A 21,883-nucleotide genomic window follows, 5' to 3' on the forward strand; every position below is an offset into this window, starting at 1 on the left:
GTGGAGGTCACGGAGGTCATAGCAGTGGATGTCACTGAGGACCGGGTGGGGAAGCTCAGGGGGATAAGAGCAGTTAATGTCAAGTGAGACACTGAGGTGGTGAAGTGAGGATCCTGATGCTGGAAAAATATCTCCTGTGATTCTTTCTCAAATGTTTTGACCTAAATGATTAAACATTCTGTTAACTCGCTTCTTTACATTACTTCTTAAGAGATCAGCCCCCCTTTAATGTGTCTAATTACACATATTAAAATAAATTGATTAAAGCATCTGCTGTCTGACTTGTGTTTTAGAATGTATATTATTGATTGATTTAAAAAGAAAAGTATAATATACAAAGCAGCTTGTAGAACCAGTAGCACTGCAGAGATAGCTGTATTAATACAAGATTGCAACTGAGCTCTCTGTTTTCTACAGATTTTATGAACAGCTAAAGTTTTTCAGTCCAAGTCTTTAAGTGTTTCCATGTGAGTTGTAGGATTAAAAATTAAAAATATATACGCCAGACATAATTTCAATAAGAGGAGCCCAAATTCATATCAAACTCAAAATACAATAGGAACTTACAAGAAAGAGGTTTAACTTGGTATTGTTTGGAGTAAGGTAAAGTCTATATTCATATCTGTAAGAGCTTGAGCGAACTGCAACTTATTGCAAAACAATAAAGTATGTTACTGCTCATTTGGCCGTGAAAGATTTTAGAGAATGCATGTTAACATTAACCAATACACACACAGGCCCTATAACTAGGGTGACCAGATGTCCCGGGTTAGCTGTGACTGTCCCAGTTTTGTAATGCCTGTCCCGGTTTGACCATCAGAGCAGGGGGGCCGCAGAGAGAAGGGAATGCTGGGAGGAGAGCAGGAGGAGAGCAGAGCTCTGTCTGAGCGGCAGATGGTTGGAGTTAACTGCAGAGGGTGGGGGTGGGGTTATCTGCAGAGGATTGGTGCGGTGTTAGCTGCAGAGGGTGAGGGGGTGTTAGCTGCAGAAAGTGGGGGCAGGGTTAGCTGAAGAGTATGGGGGTGGGGTTAACTGCAGAGGGTGGGGGTGGGGTTAGCTGCAGAGGGTGGAGGTGGGGTTAGCTGCAGAGCATGGAGGCGGGTTAGCTACAGAGGGTTGGTGCGGGTTTAGCTGCACAGGGTTTGGATGGGGTCTGACCTGCAGAGGGTGAGGTTAGCTGCAGAGCATGGAGGCGGGTTAGCTACAGAGGGTTGGTGCGGGTTTAGCTGCATAGGGTTTGGATGGGGTCTGACCTGCAGAGGGTGAGGTTAGCTGCAGAGGGTGGGGGCGGGGTTAGCTGCAGAGGGTGGGGGCGGGGTTAGCTGCACAGGATTTGGATGGGGTCTAACCTGCAGAGGATGGGGTTTGCTGCAGAGGGTAGGGTTGGGGTTAGCTGCAGAGGGTGAGGGTGGGGTTAGTGACAGTGGAGCCCCAGCAGTGAGAACTTCCGGTGTCTGCTGCCAGGTCTCAATATGGCTTCTTTCCCCCCACCCATGCTCCAGAGTGACAGGTAGGGACACACACACTCACTATAGGGAGACAGAAACACAGAATGGGGATAGAGAGAAACACACAGCATGGGGAAAGACAACACATAGGGTGAGAGAGAGACACAGCATGGGGAGAGAGACACATCATGGGGAAAGAGACACACACAGCATGGGGATAGAGAGAGACACACAGCATGGGGAGAGAGACACACAGCATGGGGAAAGAGACACACACAGCATGGGGGGAGAGAGAGACACACATAATGGGTAGAGAAAGAGACACACACAGCATGGGGAGAGAGAGACACACACAGCATGTGTAGAGAGAGAGAGACACACACAGCATGGGGAGAGAGAGACACACAGCATGGGGAGAGACACATAACGCGTTGGGAGAGAGAGAGACACAAACAGCATGGGGAGAGAGAGACACACACATCATCGGGAGAGAGAGATACACAAGGCATGGGGAAAGAGAGACACACAAGTCGTGGGGAAAGAGAGACACATACAGCATGGGGAGAGACACATACAGCATGGGGGGAGAGAGACACACAGAATGGGAAGAGAAGAGAGACACAGCTTAGGGAGAGAGATACCGCATGGGGAGAGAGACACAACACAGGGAGAGAGACACACACAGCATGGAGAGAGATAGAGTGAGTGTGTGAGTGAGAGAGAGAGAGATTGGGGAGAGACACACAAACAGCATGGGGGAGAGAGAGAAAGCATGGGGATATATAGAGAGACACAGCATGGGGGGGAGAGAGACACAAAAATCAATGGAAGGGAGACACACACAGCATGATGGGAGAGAGAGACACACAGCATGGGTAGAGAAAGACACAGAATGGGCAGAGAGAGCGACACAAAGAATGGGGGAGAGAGAGACACAGAGAATGGGGGGGAGTGCGACACACAGAGAATTGGGAAAAGAGAGACACACAGAGAATGGATGGGAGAGAGACACACAGATAATGAGGAGAGAGACAGCATGGGTAGGGTGGAACGAGAATGGAGGGATGGGAGGGGGAACGGTAAAGGAGATGGGAGGGGGGATGAGAATGGTGGGAGGAGAGAATAGGCTGTGTGTGAGGGGCGGAGAGACATAAAGGACACATAAAGCGCAGTTGATTATGTCATTTGTTTTATAAATATTTTTTGTAATATCCCGGTTTTTACTTTTGTAAATCTGGTCACCCTACCTATAACACATAACTTCCCTCGCCACAAACACAACTATCACCCCAACACATACAGATCCCTGAAACAAGACGTGTGTCTCATATATAAATGAAAAAGAGGAAACAAAGAGAGCAAAAAACAACAATTCTAAAGGTAATGATCAATCAGGAATAAATGTGAGGTCAATAGCTAAAACATAACACAGAGAGTAGCAGTAAAACGTACAAACATGGGCCTGAAAGCAGAACTGATCAAATTAAAAAAAACTTGTCCAATAATTAGGGTTTTTCTGAATTTATGTTAAAGGGATTAATGCCACGGGAGCCTTTCGGCTTCATTTGACTTTGTTTGAGTGTCATTCATGTTTATCATCTGACCCTATTGTGGAACAGAATTGCCAAAGAACAATTCAGCCGATATCCTTCCTATGTTTAAAGTTATAAATAAAGTACAGGTGACACGATTCGTCCTGGCGTAAAAGAATAGCGACAAAGAAGGAAGATATTTAATATGAAAAGGCACCATATATAACATTCATTAATCAATAAAAAAATAAAAATTAATTGTAGCAGAAGACATGATCTTAGTACTTGAAAATGAAATAGATACATCTCAACTATCTCAAGCAGAAACACATTCTGAAAGCAAAGTACAGAGCCTAAATCCTAATGAAACATCTGAATGAATTCCTCCTGCCCTAAACATGGCGAATAATAGAAGAGAACAGTGGGATGATGCTGCACTACCCAATATATCAAATCAAAATAAATAACGGTGCACCTGGTTCAGGAATCTCTGGGTAGTACTCCAATATCTGATAAGAAGGAAAAAACATGGGCGTTGCGGATTTCTGCTTAGAAAATTTCTTGTGAGCCAAAAAGTATGACGTTTCGGCCTCAAGGGCCTTTCTCAAATGCAAATGGCATAATAGACAAACTTTTCCCCTGCGGTCTGAGCTATATAGGTAAGACGAAACGCATGCTGAAAACAAGATATATAGAGCATAAAAGCAAGATCAATAACACAATTGAAGAAACTGAATTGATTAGACACTGTAGGGAATTCAGGCATTCCGTAACCTCACTTAAAATAATGGGTTTCGAACAAGTAAAAAATAGCTTGTCAGGGATGGATAGGGATACCCTGTTATTTTAACGTGAAGCCTTCTGGAAATTTACGTTAAATACGGTTTTTCCAAGAGGACTCAATGATAATCTATCCCTAGGTTGCTTCCCCACTGAGAGGTGACCTGGTACCTGCTGCTGCTGCTGCTGCTGGAAGTCTTAGATTGATGTTTTGGTTTGTATGTCTGCTCATATGGGATATATTATATATTTTTTACACTTATGGAGTTTTTTTTGATTTTAAATAAATGCTAAGCATCTTTAATGAAAATGCAGATTTTAATTTGTTCAGGGTTTGAATATTGTACACTGAGTCCTCCCTAGTATGCAAAGGGCAAAATGGATGTTTCTCTAAAACCCCTCTTTATTCACTAAATACCCTGTATAGGAGGTACACAATGGAGACTTCGATCTTTGAGGATACAAATCATGGAGAAGGCAGGGGATTGCCTCACAAAGAGACACTAAGGAGGAGTGATGATGACTGAAGGGGAGGACCCATTGCTGAGGACACACCACGGAGCATGAAAGGGATCATTAGCTCCACCCCACATCTGGAGGGACTGAAGGAAGTGTGTGCATCAGAGGAAGGGCAAAAAGGAGCCCCCAGGAGGCGGAACGATGTCGGACAAAAAACGCGATAACATAATCCGCGTCATAGCACCAGGAGGTTGGAAGACGCCCTGTGATGACGTCACAGATATCGTGAGATCTGATGGAAGGGATGATACAACGAATGAGAGGAAAGAACAGCCCAGGCATCACTAGAAGCGACGGACAATCGGAGATGGATGTTAATCAGTGACAATTATGAACATATGTGATGGGGTCTATTTAAGAAGTCTTTTAATGTTGTTTGTCTATTATGCCATTTGCATTTCAGAAAGGCCCTTGAGGCCGAAACGTCATACTTTTTGGCTCACAAAACATTTTCTAAGCAGAAATCCGCAGTGCCCAGGTTTTTTCCTTCTTATTGAATAATACAACAAAACACAAACAGAAAGTGCATACAGTATGAGGACATAATCAGTCAAATAAATGAATACTTTATATAAAAAATAAACAATTGTAAAATTTAAATAGCAATATACGTTTCAATCCTCCCCACATCAGGACCCAGATGGTAACCGGACCTTGATCCCTCGGTAGATATGTTGATTATCACCACACAGTGGGGAGGGTGGGGGGGGAAAGGTCCCAAAAGAGATTGTGGAGGATCGTTATGGGTCGGTTGTTGTGTCCTCATGGGTTGAGGATGACCTCAGACGTCTGTCCTCACAGCGTCCAACGTTAGAAGAACATGATGACCTCAGTATCTCAACACGTTTTGTGTCATTTGACACTTCAGCAGGGGGTGGGTCTCTAGCTCTAGTTGCTGATGTATTTATACCCAAATAATCCCTCCTGTAGAGCCTAAACCAATAGGGCAAATAACCTTCCAATTACATACTAAAAAATACTAAAAATGACTAAAAAATACATACAAAACCAGAACAAAAATGTAAACAGACAAAATAACCTATACATTTATCAAAGTATATACAGTAACTCTAAAAATATCTTGTTGACCAGATGGATATAGCAAAATTCCATAACCAGTTAATCATATACAATTTATTTATAACCACCATGGAATTATGTAAAAATGTATCTTCTTAGATGGTATCATTAATTGTTGAACTACATACAATACAGTTATTATATAAATGACATACCAGAATCATAAAGGTGTAATTTGCAAAAAATTGTATATGACTCGATTATTAACCTTGAACCACTATTATAATGAAAACACATATAACAAGAAGACTAAGGACCTAAGGGCCCTAGTGTTCTATGATGTTCTAAAATTCATCATTAAGATAACCTCAATACATAAAATATATCTGTCACTAAATCAACACATGGCAATCAATAGACCAAATGAAACCCTAATATTAATCAATTCATTCGTTTGGCAAAAAATGCAATTAGTATACTTAGTCAGTGATTTCATGTGGTGTAGATAAAGAGTTATAGAATAAATTCCTAACTAAACAATCACGATATATAGATGGAAAATGTATAGATCATCATCAAAATTTATTGGACTATATATGGAAACATATAGTAAATTTAGATTATATAACCGAGAACTGAGTTCATACCAATAATCTCAAAACACACATGACCAGAGGATCAGGGACCAGAAATTCATGATCTTGAATGGTCTGAGAACTAATAGCCCCTCAACATTTCATCATATGGATATAACATTTAATATGCAGATATTTCAACCATATATTATAATACTGTATACACGGTACAGGTAGAAATAATCCATGTTGAAATATTTAATATACAAAAAATATATGATCCAAAAATCCAATATATCACATAGAGTCCCCTCATCCTCAGAAAGAGGCAGGGGGAAAAGGAAGGGGGACGAACAGGGAAAAGGGGAATAGGATATACCAGGGGGGTGAAGGGTATATGGACCATTGTGATATCATCTTCAATTACTCTCAAAATTTGGGACCAATTAGACAACTTTAGGAACGGTGTCAACTATATCAATTCATTCAGTCGTGATGGTGTTTTACTCCGAAGCGTACAGTCTCGGCCAGCTTAAAACAAATGCGGCTGCCGCTGCAGTTTAAAAACAGCTGCGGGCGGCGCGCAGTTATCTTCGGCCGTTTTCATATGGTTTTCCCGCGCCTCGGGCGCTTTCAATAGTAAGCGACATTAGCGCTTATCTATTGAAGCGGCGCCGCGTGGGAAACTCCGTTTTAAACGGAGAGAAGACCGGCGGTTAGCCTGCAATACACCCGGCAAGCTTTAGAATAAAGCTGGCCGGGACAGTATATATCCAAAATGGCTCCCTTTGGAGAAGTCGTGGTTCCCTGTCACCCTTTCTGGGATCTCTTGGGATCACTTCAAACCCCCTAAAATATAGACATTCAAGTTTACCATCATGGTGGTCCAAGAAATGCTGAGCTAGATTATGAATCTTTTGGCAATTATCTGAAAGGCGTTTGGCATTTTTAATTCCATTAATGTGTTCTCCAGTTCTGACTTTTAAAGATCGAGTGGTTTGCCGATATAATACAGTTTACAGGGGCAATCAATGATATAAACCAGGGGAGCGCTATCTTTTCCCTTGCACCCCCTGCTGGCTGTACCCCTCTTCTCGTGCCCCCGCTCCTTGCACCCCCCTCCTTACCGTGGCTCGGACGTTCTGGCATCATGACATCGTGTTGCCATGGCAACGCGATGTCACATGACCGCTACGTCTGAACCAAGGTAGGAGAGAGTTGCAGAGGCATTCACCGCTTCCCCGGCATTTAATGTAAATGCCTTCAAGAAGCGCACCGGGCCTCTGTAAACCCTGCACCGCCCCCCCAAAGGATCTCGCACCCCCCCTTAGGAGGCACACCCCCAGGTTTGCACACCCATGATATAGAGCACGAAATTGGTAAGGCAATTTATATAGTGAAGTATTTTATATTCTTTACCAGTCATTTTATAATACACAACCTTGTCTCGTGACATATATTTGCATATGATACATCTACCACAACAGAAGTTACCTCACAGTTTCTCTAGAAAGTTATCTCTTTATGCGATTAGGCACAAACACACATATACATATCTACATATATGCTGTTTGATTTACTAACGTTCACAATACCACTTATTTAATAATACAGCTGAACCCCATTATACCATGGTGCTCGGGGTCCACCCGATACCACCGTGTTATAACTGGTTCGCAGGAAAAAAATGGCAGCGATCAGGGGATCCGTGGCACCCCCATGCAGACATACCCGGAACAGGGTGGTGGAGATCCGACACAGGTCATCGCTATATATATATGTGTGTGTGTGTGTGTGTGTGTGTGTGTGTGTGTGTGTGTGTGTGTGTGTGTGTGTGTGTGTGTGTGTGTGTGTGTGTGTGTGTGTGTGTGTGTGTGTGTGTGTGTGTGTTTGTGTTTGTGTTTGTGTTTGTGTTTGTGAAGCCGGACATTCCTATCAGAAAATCCTGTACGTTTGCCCCCCACTACAAAAAATAATATTTTTAACCGGGAGCCACACCCAGACCACGTTGTAGCAGATCACGCTATAACAGGGTTGAGCTGTAAGTCTTGTGCTCTCCCTACATTCATTATATGTCAACAAATACAAGTAAGATGGAATTTGCTAGTCTACGTGTAAATGTTGTATCAGCATTGGGCATTTTCCTACAGTAGTTACTACAGAACCTGCCTTAGCATGTAGGGGCTAAAGCTAAGCACCTTCTAAGTAACCGTCCCCCAAGATGTTCCTTGTTTTATATCACGTAGAATAAAGGAGGCACAAGCCCATTAATGGAGCCCCTAAAGCAGCGCCTGCTTAATACTTTGGTACCCAGTATGTGATAGACTGTATTGCTCTATTTATTCTTCTCAAAAACAGTCATACATTCAAACCCGTTTCATCTGCCCAGTTAGTAGCTAAAGGTTATTATACAGTACAAACTATGAGCCAGTCATATTATTAGATTCATTTGGGTTTGCAACAACTAAAAACCAATCCAGCTAAACATTACAAGGGAGAGGTTGTGGGCAGGTTTCTTTGATTAAAGGAGGTGTAATCTTCTGTGTATTCAGAAAAATACTATAGAAAAAAAAATGCTGCATGTTTTTTGCAGTGATGAAAGATTTCAGGGTTATTTCCATATTTATTCATCACTGCATCACTGCTGTTGCATATTCCATTCAAACAAAGGAATGAGCTACAAGCAGATGTTTGTTTTTTAAACGAGACAAGATTAATTTAGCTTTATTTATAAAAAAAAAATATATTTTTTTTAATCGATTTGTTAATAAAAATGTGCAGGTAATCCAGGTAACTCATGCTAAAAGGCCAGATCACCCCCTGGCTGCCAGGCAAAGCATTGCAAATCAATTCCAATTAGAAGATTTGAAGAAGGCAATTATGTGGCCTTATAAGCTCATGTATAGCAACATCTCCAAAGTATCCCAGCCTGCTAATAATGCCCATATTATCTTGGAAATGACACACAACAGTGATTGGTACAGGGTTCCCATTGGTCCTGGAAAGTACTTTTGAATAATTGAATGCTTCACTTTGTGTATAAAAGCAGCACCATCAGGCATTGCTGGTAGACCTGTACCATCCTAGACTTCCATCCCTTCAGCAGATTATAACTAAAAGAACAATCATGCCTGGATCAAAGGGTGGTGGATGCAAAGATTCTGACCGTAAGTAGTTCTTTATGATAGCGAATAGGATTACATGGAATTTACTAGTTGGTGCCTTTATTATACATGCAAAAGGCCAAATAAACAGTTCCATATTTATCATCATAGAAAGATTTTTTTGGGGGAAATGGATATAGTATAAAGTATAAAAGGAAAGGAAAAGTATAGTATAAAGTAACATTTCTGCAGAAGATCATTGTTTACGGATGGGCCTGTAATTCATTGTGCAGCAATATGCACAGTTACACTGTTTGTGTTCTTTTTTAAATCTTTACAGTACCCCCAATAAATCCTAAAATAATTATTAAATACAATTATTTTATTAATATGGGGGAACAACAGTAATTTTAAACTATAGAATACAATGGAAAGGAAAGAATGACTGTAGAGACAATGATGATGCTTGTAATGGATTTTAAAGTTGATTAGAGGGGCACGCTAATCATTTAAACCAGCAATCTCCCTCACATCACTGCCTAATCCTAATCTGTAATTTTAGAAGAAGGTTTTGCATTTTTTTTCAAAATGGCTTAAGGTTATAGTTTTGTATTTATAAGAAACATTGTGGAAACAATGCACACACACACATATATATATATATGTTCGATTGCCATCTTTGCTCTCCTCTGCAAAATACAAAGTGTATGCAACATTAAAATACAACATTCTATTTATTCATCCCAACTCTCAGAGATAACAGGAACATTAAAGCCTGAGTTTTAATCCTTAAAGAAAAATGTATAATACATAATTTATTCCTAAATCAATGCTTATAAAGAGCACCCATAATCTTAGACTCAGTAGAGATATTTATTGTTGTAATATTGTGAGAAAAATATATTTTGAAGCAATCCAGAGAAGAGATGGGCAAACCATGTGTGTGAAATCATAAACTATCAGAAATTTACATTGCAAAGCCAAATGGAAAAATAAAATAATATCCCTTCAAATTTTGCAAACCAAAACCCAAAAATGATTTAGAACCAAACCCAGAACACCAGACCAAGAGCCATCTCCACTGTGGGGTTATGAGTGGAGTTAAGAACTAAGGGTGTTTCTTGCCATTTCTAAATATTTAGTTTTTCAGTTAAATTATTTCAGTTTCTGAATTATTATTTTTTAATTGTATAATTATTTTAAGCATAATTTCATTCCCTGATTTTTTGAGTTCTGTTCATAATTTGGTGAAAATATAAATCCCCGAAATATTTTTTTTCCTTACCAGAAACAAAACACAAATTTTATTTAAACCAAAGTCTTGATTTCGATGCCCATTTGCTGGACTGTTTGCCACTTTGCTTTATCAGAGTAAGATCTGTAGAAAGATTGGCCTAGACTATTATCATACTGTTAAGATCGAGATACATGGAAAATATGCTCCATTAATGTCAACTTCCATTGAGGTCTGAAAGATTTGAGGGTTTAGAATAAGAACTGACTTTGAATTCATAAGAACTGATAGATCTGTAGGATAACCTACAGCTGTCTTTTGGATTACAAACATTTGCAGTTTATCAGAGGGCAATGTTGTATCTGCTGTTCCCTGTTTCCCTCCTTTTAGTGCATAATTACTAAAAATCCCTCAAAGCTTCCTTTGTATGATTTTTGTCTGACATTTCCTACATTAAGAAGTAATTAATGCATCTCAGATTTCCCTTACAATTCTACTTCTATTTTTCATTAGATTCAGCTGACGCTTGCGGGGGTAAGAGCGGGGGAGGTCATGGAGGTCAAAGTGGTGGAGGTCACGGAGGTCAAAGCGGAGGAGGTCACGGAGGTCCAAGTGGTGGAGGTCATGGAGGTCAAGGTGGCGCAGGTCATGGGTGTCACAGCGGCGGAGGTCACGGAGGTCAAAGTGGCGGAATTCACGGAGGACACAGTGGCGGAGGTAGCAGCAGCGGAGGTCATGGAGGTTACAGTGGCGGAGGTCATGGAGGTCACAGTGCCGGTGGTAGCAGCGGCGGAGGTCACGGAGGTCACAGTGGCGGAGGCCACGGGTGTCAAAGTGGCGGAAGTCACGGAGGTCAAAGTGGCGGAGGTAGCAGCAGCAGCGGAGGTCACGGAGGTCACAGTGGCGGAGGCCACGGGTGTCAAAGTGGCGGAAGTCACGGAGGTCAAAGTGGCGGAGGTAGCAGCGGCGGAGGTCACGGAGGTCACAGTGGCGGAGGTCACGGGTGTCAAAGTGGCGGAAGTCACGGAGGTCACAGTGGTGGAGGTAGCAGCGGTGGAGGTCACGGAGGTCACAGTGGTGGAGGTCACAGTGGCGGAGGTAGCAGCGGTGGAGGTCACGGAGGTCATAGCAGTGGATGCCACTGAGGACCGGGTGTGGAAGCTCAGGGGGATAAGAGCAGTTAATGTCAAGTGAGACACTGAGGTGGAGTCAAGAAGTGAGGATCCTGATGCTGGAAAAATATCTCCTGTGATTCATTCTCAAATGTTTTGACCTAAATGATTAAACATTCTGTTAACTCGCTTCTTTACATTACTTCTTAAGAGATCAGCCCCCTTTAATGTGTCTAATTACACATATTAAAATAAATTGATTAAAGCATCTGCTGTCTGACTTGTGTTTTAGAATGTATATTATTGATTGATTTAAAAAGAAAAGTATAATATACAAAGCAGCTTGTAGAACCAGTAGCACTGCAGAGATAGCTGTATTAATACAAGATTGCAACTGAGCTCTCTGTTTTCTACAGATTTTATGAACAGCTAAAGTTTTTCAGTCCAAGTCTTTAAGTGTTTCCATGTGAGTTGTAGGAATAAAAATTAAAAATATATACGCCAGACATAATTTCAATAAGAGGAGCCCAAATAAACTGCCTCCAGGGAAATTCCCCTACAGTCCCCGTCTCTCCTGTGTAGATTCGCTGCTTTTCCCAGCTGCTATGATCTTAGGGCAGTCCAGAGCTGTTGGAATTGCTCTGCAAACACTTCCGCAACTGCAGGGGCTTACACAGCGTGCCACGATGCCGCTCCGTCACGTGGTGTAGCGGAGTGACGTCACAGTTCTCGTGGCAATGGAGGAATCAATAGGGAGGAAGAAGGAGAGTCCTTAACAGTCTCTTACCGGCGCAGAAATCGCTCAGTTAGCACGGTAGCAGCCAATATAAGCTGATGGTGATACAGATCCAAAGGATGAATATAGGCAAAATTATGGCATTAATACATCCAACATGTTTCGTAGATCAAACTACTGCTTCAAATGCAAATGGCATAATAGACAAACTTTTCCCCTGCGGTCTGAGCTATATAGGTAAGACGAAACGCATGCTGAAAACAAGATATATAGAGCATAAAAGCAAGATCAATAACACAATTGAAGAAACTGAATTGATTAGACACTGTAGGGAATTCAGGCATTCCGTAACCTCACTTAAAATAATGGGTATCGAACAAGTAAAAAATAGCTTGTCAGGGATGGATAGGGATACCCTGTTATTTTAACGTGAAGCCTTCTGGAAATTTACGTTAAATACGGTTTTTCCAAGAGGACTCAATGATAATCTATCCCTAGGTTGCTTCCCCACTGAGAGGTGACCTGGTACCTGCTGCTGCTGCTGCTGCTGGAAGTCTTAGATTGATGTTTTGGTTTGTATGTCTGCTCATATGGGATATATTATATATTTTTTACACTTATGGAGTTTTTTTTTATTTTAAATAAATGCTAAGCATCTTTAATGAAAATGCAGATTTTAATTTGTTCAGGGTTTGAATATTGTACACTGAGTCCTCCCTAGTATGCAAAGGGCAAAATGGATGTTTCTCTAAAACCCCTCTTTATTCACTAAATACCCTGTATAGGAGGTACACAATGGAGACTTCGATCTTTGAGGATACAAATCATGGAGAAGGCAGGGGATTGCCTCACAAAGAGACACTAAGGAGGAGTGATGATGACTGAAGGGGAGGACCCATTGCTGAGGACACACCACGGAGCATGAAAGGGATCATTAGCTCCACCCCACATCTGGAGGGACTGAAGGAAGTGTGTGCATCAGAGGAAGGGCAAAAAGGAGCCCCCAGGAGGCGGAACGATGTCGGACAAGAAACGCGATAACATAATCCGCGTCATAGCACCAGGAGGTTGGAAGACGCCCTGTGATGATGTCACAGATATCGTGAGATCTGATGGAAGGGATGATACAACGAATGAGAGGAAAGAACAGCCCAGGCATCACTAGAAGCGACGGACAATCGGAGATGGATGTTAATCAGTGACAATTATGAACATATGTGATGGGGTCTATTTAAGAAGTCTTTTAATGTTGTTTGTCTATTATGCCATTTGCATTTGAGAAAGGCCCTTGAGGCCGAAACGTCATACTTTTTGGCTCACAATACATTTTCTAAGCAGAAATCCGCAGTGCCCAGGTTTTTTCCTTCTTATTGAATAATACAACAAAACACAAACAGAAAGTGCATACAGTAAGAGGACATAATCAGTCAAATAAATGAATACTTTATATAAAAAATAAACAATTGTAAAATTTAAATAGCAATATACGTTTCAATCCTCCCCACACCAGGACCCAGACGGTAACCGGACCTTGATCCCTCTGTAGATATGTTGATTATCACCACACAGTGGGGAGGGTGGGGGGGGAAAGGTCCCAAAAGAGATTGTGGAGGATCGTTATGGGTCGGTTGTTGTGTCCTCATGGGTTGAGGATGACCTCAGACGTCTGTCCTCACAGCGTCCAACGTTAGAAGAACATGATGACCTCAGTATCTCAACACGTTTTGTGTCATTTGACACTTCAGCAGGGGGTGGGTCTCTAGCTCTAGTTGCTGATGTATTTATACCCAAATAATCCCTCCTGTAGAGCCTAAACCAATAGGGCAAATAACCTTCCAATTACATACTAAAAAATACTAAAAATGACTAAAAAATACATACAAAACCAGAACAAAAATGTAAACAGACAAAATAACCTATACATTTATTAAAGTATATACAGTAACTCTAAAAATATCTTGTTGACCAGATGGATATAGCAAAATTCCATAACCAGTTAATCATATACAATTTATTTATAACCACCATGGAATTATGTAAAAATGTATCTTCTTAGATGGTATCATTAATTGTTGAACTACATACAATACAGTTATTATATAAATGACATACCAGAATCATAAAGGTGTAATTTGCAAAAAATTGTATATGACTCGATTATTAACCTTGAACCACTATTATAATGAAAACACATATAACAAGAAGACTAAGGACCTAAGGGCCCTAGTGTTCTATGATGTTCTAAAATTCATCATTAAGATAGATAACCTCAATACATAAAATATATCTGTCACTAAATCAACACATGGCAATCAATAGACCAAATGAAACCCTAATATTAATCAATTCATTCGTTTGGCAAAAATGCAATTAGTATACTTAGTCAGTGATTTCATGTGGTGTAGATAAAGAGTTATAGAATAAATTCCTAACTAAACAATCACGATATATGGATGGAAAATGTATAGATCATCATCAAAATTTATTGGACTATATATGGAAACATATAGTAAATTTAGATTATATAACCGAGAACTGAGTTCATACCAATAATCTCAAAACACACATGACCAGAGGATCAGGGACCAGAAATTCATGATCTTGAATGGTCTGGGAACTAATAGTCCCTCAACATTTCATCATATGGATATAACATTTAATATGCAGATATTTCAACCATATATTATAATATACACGGTACAGGTAGAAATAATCCATGTTGAAATATTGAATATACAAAAAATATATGATCCAAAAATCCAATATATCACATAGAGTACCCTCATCCTCAGAAAGAGGCAGGGGAAAAGGAAGGGGGACGAACAGGGAAAAGGGGAATAGGATATACCAGGGGGGTGAAGGTATATGGACCATTGTGATATCATACTTCAATTACTCTCAAAATTTGGGACCAATTAGACAACTTTAGGAACGGTGTCAACTATATCAATTCATTCAGTCGTGATGGTGTTTTACTCTGAAGCGTACAGTCTCGGCCAGCTTAAAACTAATGCGGCTGCCGCCGCAGTTTAAAAGCAGCTGCGGGCGGCGCGCGGTTATCTTTGGCCGTTTTCTGACGGTTTTCCCGCGCCTCGGGCGCTTTCAATAGTAAGCTTATCTATTGAAGCGGCCGCCGCGTGGGAAACTCCGTTTTAAACGGAGAGAAGACCCGCGGTTAGCCTGCAATACACCCGGCAAGCTTTAGAATACAGCTAGCCGGGATAGTATATATCCAAAATGGCTCCCTATGGAGAAGTCGGGTTCCCTGTCACCCTTTCTGGGATCTCTTGGGATCACTTCAAACCCCCTAAAATAAAGTCATTTAAGTTTACCATCATGGTGGTCCAAGAAATGCTGAGCTAGATTATGAATCTTTTTGCAATTATCTGAAAGGCGTTTGGCATTTTTAATTCCATTAATGTGTTCTCCAATTCTGACTTTTAAAGATCGAATGGTTTGCCGATATAATACAGTTTACAGGGGCAATCAATGATATAGACCAGGGGAGCGCTATAATTTCCCCTGCACCCCCTGCTGGCTGTACCCCTCTTCTCGTGCCCCCGCTCCTTGCACCCCCCTCCTTACCGTGGCTCGGACGTTCTGGCATCATGACATCGTGTTGCCATGGCAACGCGATGTCACATGACCGCTACGTCTGAACCAAGGTAAGAGAGAGTTGCAGAGGCATTCACCGCTTCCCAGGCATTTCATGTAAATGCCTTCAAGAAGCGCACCGGGCCTCTGTAAACCCTGCACCGCCCCCCCAAAGGATCTCGCACCCCCCCTTAGGTGGCACACCCCCAGGTTTGCACACCCCTGATATAGAGCACGAAATTGGTAAGGCAATTTAAATAGTGAAGTATTTTATATTCTTTTCCAGTCATTTTATAATACACAACCTTGTCTCATGACATATATTTGCATATGATACATCTACCACAACAGACGTTACCTCACAGTTTCTCTAGAATGTTATCTCTGGGTGCGATTAGGCACAAACACACATATACATATCTACATATATGCTGTTTGATTTACTAACGTTCACAATACCACTTATTTAATAATACAGCTGAACCCCATTATACCATGGTGCTCGGGGTCCACCCGATACCACCGTGTTATAACTGGGTTCGCAGGGAAAAAATGGCCGCGATCAGGGGACCCGCGGCACCCCCACGCAGACTTACCCGGAACAGGGTGGTGGGGATCCGACACAGGTCATCGCTATATATATATGTGTGTGTGTGTGTGTGTGTGTGTGTGTGTGTGTGTGTGTGTGTGTGTGTGTGTGTGTGTGTGTGTGTGTGTGTGTGTGTGTGTGTTTGTGTTTGTGAAGCTGGACATTCCTATCAGAAAATCCTGTAAGTTTTCCCCCCAGTAAAAAAAATAATATTTTTAACCGGGAGCCACACCCAGACCGCGTTGTAGCAGATCACGCTATCACAGGGTTGAGCTGTAAGTCTTGTGCTCTCCCTACATTCATTATATGTCAACAAATACAAGTAAGATGGAATTTGCTAGTCTACGTGTAAATGTTGTATCAGCATTGGACATTTTCCTACAGTAGTTACTACAGAACCTGCCTTAGCATGTAGGGGCTAAAGCTAAGCACCTTCTAAGTAACCGTCCCCCAAGATGTTCCTTGTTTTATATCACGTAGAATAAAGGAGGCACAAGCCCAATAATGGAGCCCCTAAAGCAGCGCCTGCTTAATACTTTGGTACCCAGTATGTGATAGACTGTATTGCTCTATTTATTCTTCTCAAAAACAGTCATACATTCAAACCCGTTTCATCTGCCCAGTTAGTAGCTAAAGGTTATTATACAGTACAAACTATGAGCCAGTCATATTATTAGATTCATTTGGGTTTGCAACAACTAAAAACCAATCCAGCTAAATATTACAAGGGAGAGGTTGTGGGCAGGTTTCTTTGATTAAAGGAGGTGTAATCTTCTGTGTATTCAGAAAAATACTATAGAAAAAAAATGCTGCATGTTTTTTGCAGTGATGAAAGATTTCAGGGTTATTTCCATATTTATTCATCACTGCATCACTGCTGTTGCATATTCCATTCAAACAAAGGAATGAGCTACAAGCAGATGTTTGTTTTTTAAACGAGACAAGATTAATTTAGCTTTATTTATAAAAAATATATATATTTTTTTTTAATCGATTTGTAAATAAAAATGTGCAGGTAATCCAGGTACTGTAACTCATGCTAAAAGGCCAGATCACCCCCTGGCTGCCAGGCAAAGCATTGCAAATCAATTCCAATTAGAAGATTTGAAGAAGGCAATTATGTGGCCTTATAAGCTCACGTATAGCAACATCTCCAAAGTATCCCAGCCTGTTAATAATGCCCATATTATCCTGGAAATGGCTCACAACAGTGATTGGTACAGGGTTCCCATTGGTCCTGGAAAGTACTTTTGAATAATTGAATGCTTCACTTTGTGTATAAAAGCAGCACCATCAGGCATTGCTGGTAGACCTGTACCATCCTAGACTTCCATCCCTTCAGCAGATTATAACTAAAAGAACAATCATGCCTGGATCAAAGGGTGGTGGATGCAAAGATTCTGACCGTAAGTAGTTCTTTATGATAGCGAATAGGATTACATGGAATTTACTAGTTGGTGCCTTTATTATACATGCAAAAGGCCAAATAAACAGTTCCATATTTATCATCATAGAAAGATTTTTGGGGGGGAAATGGATATAGTATAAAGTATAAAAGGAAAGGAAAAGTATAGTATAAAGTAACATTTCTGCAGAAGATCATTGTTTACGGATGGGCCTGTAATTCATTGTGCAGCAATATGCACAGTTACACTGTTTGTGTTTTTTTTTTTAAATCTTTACAGTACCCCCAATAAATCCTAAAATAATTATTAAATACAATTATTTTATTAATATGGGGGAACAACAGTAATTTTAAACTATAGAATACAATGGAAAGGAAAGAATGACTGTAGAGACAATGATGATGCTTGTTATGGATTTTAAAGTTGATTAGAGGGGCACGCTAATCATTTAAACCAGCAAGCTCCCTCACATCACTGCCTAATCCTAATCTGTAATTTTAGGAGAAGGTTTTGCATTTTTTTTTCAAAATGGCTTCAGGTTATAGTTTTGTATTTATAAGAAACATTGTGGAACAATGCACACACACACACACATATATATGTTCGATTGCCATCTTTGCTCTTCTCTGCAAAATACAAAGTGTATGCAACATTAAAATACAACATTCTATTTATTCATCCCAACTCTCAGAGATAACAGGAACATTCAAGCCTGAGTTTTAATCCTTAAAGAAAAATGTATAATACATAACTTATTCCTAAATCAATGCTTATAAAGAGCACCCATAATCTTAGACTCAGTAGAGATATTTATTGTTGTAATATTGTGAGAAAAATATATTTTGAAGCAATCCAGAGAAGAGATGGGCAAAACCATGTGTGTGAAATCATAAACTATCAGAAATTTACATTGCAAAGCCAAATGGAAAAATAAAATAATATCCCTTCAAATTTTGCAAACCAAAACCCAAAAATGATTTAGAACCAAACCCAGAACACCAGACCAAGAGCCATCTCCACTGTGGGGTTATGAGTGGAGTTAAGAACTAAGGGTGTTTCTTGCCATTTCTAAATATTTCGTTTTTCAGTTAAATTATTTCAGTTTCTGAATTATTATTTTTTAATTGTATAATTATTTTAAGCATAATTTCATTCCCTGATTTTTTGAGTTCTGTTCATAATTTGGTGAAAATATAAATCCCCGAAATATTTTTTTTCCTTACCAGAAACAAAACACAAAATTTATTTAAACCAAAGTCTTGATTTCGATGCCCATTTGCTGGACTGTTTGCCACTTTGCTTTATCAGAGTAAGATCTGTAGAAAGATTGGCCTAGACTATTATCATACTGTTAAGATCGAGATACATGGAAAATATGTTCCATTAATGTCAACTTCCATTGAGGTCTGAAAGATTTGAGGGTTTAGAATAAGAACTGACTTTGAATTAATAAGAACTGATAGATCTGTAGGATAACCTACAGCTGTCTTTTGGATTACAAACATTTGCAGTTTATCAGAGGGCAATGTTGTATCTGCTGTTCCCTGTCTCCCTCCTTTTAGTGCATAATTACTAAAAATCCCTCAAAGCTTCCTTTGTATGATTTTTGTCTGACATTTCCTACATTAAGAAGTAATTAATGCATCTCAGATTTCCCTTACAATTCTACTTCTATTTTTCATTAGATTCAGCTGACGCTTGCGGGGGTAAGAGCGGGGGAGGTCATGGAGGTCAAAGTGGTGGAGGTCACGGAGGTCAAAGCGGAGGAGGTCACGGAGGTCCAAGTGGTGGAGGTCATCGAGGTCAAGGTGGCGCAGGTCATGGGTGTCACAGCGGCGGAGGTCACGGAGGTCAAAGTGGCGGAATTCACGGAGGACACAGTGGCGGAGGTAGCAGCAGCGGAGGTCATGGAGGTCACAGTGGCGGAGGTCATGGAGGTCACAGTGCCGGTGGTAGCAGCGGCGGAGGTCACGGAGGTCACAGTGGCGGAGGCCACGGGTGTCAAAGTGGCGGAAGTCACGGAGGTCAAAGTGGCGGAGGTAGCAGCAGCGGAGGTCACGGATGTCACAGTGGCGGAGGCCACGGGTGTCAAAGTGGCGGAAGTCACGGAGGTCAAAGTGGCGGAGGTAGCAGCGGCGGAGGTCACGGAGGTCACAGTGGCGGAGGTCACGGGTGTCAAAGTGGCGGAAGTCACGGAGGTCACAGTGGTGGAGGTAGCAGCGGTGGAGGTCACGGAGGTCACAGTGGTGGAGGTCACGGAGGTCACAGTGGCGGAGGTAGCAGCGGTGGAGGTCACGGAGGTCATAGCAGTGGATGTCACTGAGGACCGGGTGTGGAAGCTCAGGGGGATAAGAGCAGTTAATGGCAAGTGAGACACTGAGGTGGAGTCAAGAAGTGAGGATCCTGATGCTGGAAAAATATCTCCTGTGATTCATTCTCAAATGTTTTGACCTAAATGATTAAACATTCTGTTAACTCGCTTCTTTACATTACTTCTTAAGAGATCAGCCCCCTTTAATGTGTCTAATTACACATATTAAAATAAATTGATTAAAGCATCTGCTGTCTGACTTGTGTTTTAGAATGTATATTATTGATTGATTTAAAAAGAAAAGTATAATATACAAAGCAGCTTGTAGAACCAGTAGCACTGCAGAGATAGCTGTATTAATACAAGATTGCAACTGAGCTCTCTGTTTTCTACAGATTTTATGAACAGCTAAAGTTTTTCAGTCCAAGTCTTTAAGTGTTTCCATGTGAGTTGTAGGAATAAAAATTAAAAATATATACGCCAGACATAATTTCAATAAGAGGAGCCCAAATTCATATCAAACTCAAAATACAATAGGAACTTACAAGAAAGAGGTTTAACTTGGTATTGTTTGGAGTAAGGTAAAGTCTATATTCATATCTGTAAGAGCTTGAGCGAACAGCAACTTATTGCAAAACAATAAAGTATGTTACTGCTCATTTGGCCGTGAAAGATTTTAGAGAATGCATGTAAACATTAACCAATCCACACAGGCCCTATAACTAGGGTGACCAGATGTCCCGGGTTAGCTGTGACTGTCCCAGTTTTGTAATGCCTGTCCCGGTTTGACCATCAGAGCAGGGGGGCCGCAGAGAGAAGGGAATGCTGGGAGGAGAGCAGGAGGAGAGCAGAGCTCTGTCTGAGCTGCAGATGGTTGGAGTTAACTGCAGAGGGTGGGGGTGGGGTTATCTGCAGAGGATTGGTGCGGTGTTAGCTGCAGAGGGTCAGGGGGTGTTAGCTGAAGAGTATGGGGGTGGGGTTAACTGCAGAGGGTGGGGGTGGGGTTAGCTGCAGAGGGTGGAGGTGGGGTTAGCTGCAGAGCATGGAGGCGGGTTAGCTAGAGAGGGTTGGTGCGGGTTTAGCTGCACAGGGTTTGGATGGGGTCTGACCTGCAGAGGGTGGGGTTAGCTGCAGAGGGTGGGGGCGGGGTTAGCTGCAGAGGGTGGGGGTGGGGTTAGCTGCACAGGATTTGGATGGGGTCTAACCTGCAGAGGATGGGGTTTGCTGCAGAGGGTAGGGTTGGGGTTAGCTGCAGAGGGTGAGGGTGGGGTTAGTGACAGTGGAGCCCCAGCAGTGAGAACTTCCGGTGTCTGCTGCCAGGTCTCAATATGGCTTCTTTCCCCCCACCCATGATCCAGAGTGACAGGTAGGGACACACACACTCACTATAGGGAGACAGAAACACAGAATGGGGATAGAGAGAAACACACAGCATGGGGAAAGACAACACATAGGGTGAGAGAGAGACACAGCATGGGGAGAGAGACACATCATGGGGAAAGAGACACACACAGCATTGGGAGAGAGATACACACATAGCATGGGGATAGAGAGAGACACACCGCATGGGGAGAGAGACACACAGCATGGGGAAAGAGACACACACAGCATGGGGGAGAGAGAGACACACATCATGGGTAGAGAGAGAGACACACACAGCATGGGGAGAGAGAGACACACACAGCATGTGTAGAGATAGAGAGACACACACAGCATGGGGAGATAGAGACACACAGCATGGGGAGAGACACATACCGCGTTGGGAGAGAGATAGACACAAACAGCATGGGGAGAGAGAGACAGACACATCATCGGGAGAGAGAGACACACAAGGCATGGGGAAAGAGAGACACACAAGTCGTGGGGAAAGAGAGACACATACAGCATGGGGAGAGACACATACAGCATGGGGGGAGAGAGACA

At 41.7% G+C, this 21,883-nt stretch overlaps 2 protein-coding genes across 2 annotated transcripts; both read left to right on the forward strand.

Moving 5' to 3' along the window:
* The first annotated feature begins 8,932 nt into the window (after positions 1-8,932).
* Positions 8,933-11,743, forward strand: LOC142500874 (uncharacterized). Its single transcript, XM_075610162.1, has 2 exons — positions 8,933-9,041; positions 10,726-11,743. The coding sequence occupies exons 1-2, from the start codon at positions 9,002-9,004 to the stop codon at positions 11,355-11,357; spliced, it is 672 nt and encodes a 223-aa protein (XP_075466277.1). The 5' UTR covers positions 8,933-9,001; the 3' UTR covers positions 11,358-11,743.
* A 5,797-nt stretch (positions 11,744-17,540) lies between these two features.
* LOC142500875 (uncharacterized) lies at positions 17,541-20,474 on the forward strand. The gene is made up of 2 exons (XM_075610163.1): positions 17,541-17,649; positions 19,335-20,474. Exons 1-2 carry the CDS (start codon positions 17,610-17,612, stop codon positions 19,970-19,972), a joined length of 678 nt encoding a protein of 225 aa, XP_075466278.1. The 5' UTR covers positions 17,541-17,609; the 3' UTR covers positions 19,973-20,474.
* Positions 20,475-21,883: the final 1,409 nt, after the last annotated feature.

This window comes from Ascaphus truei, chromosome 8, assembly GCF_040206685.1.
Source record: "Ascaphus truei isolate aAscTru1 chromosome 8, aAscTru1.hap1, whole genome shotgun sequence".
Taxonomy (NCBI): Eukaryota; Metazoa; Chordata; class Amphibia; order Anura; family Ascaphidae; genus Ascaphus; species Ascaphus truei.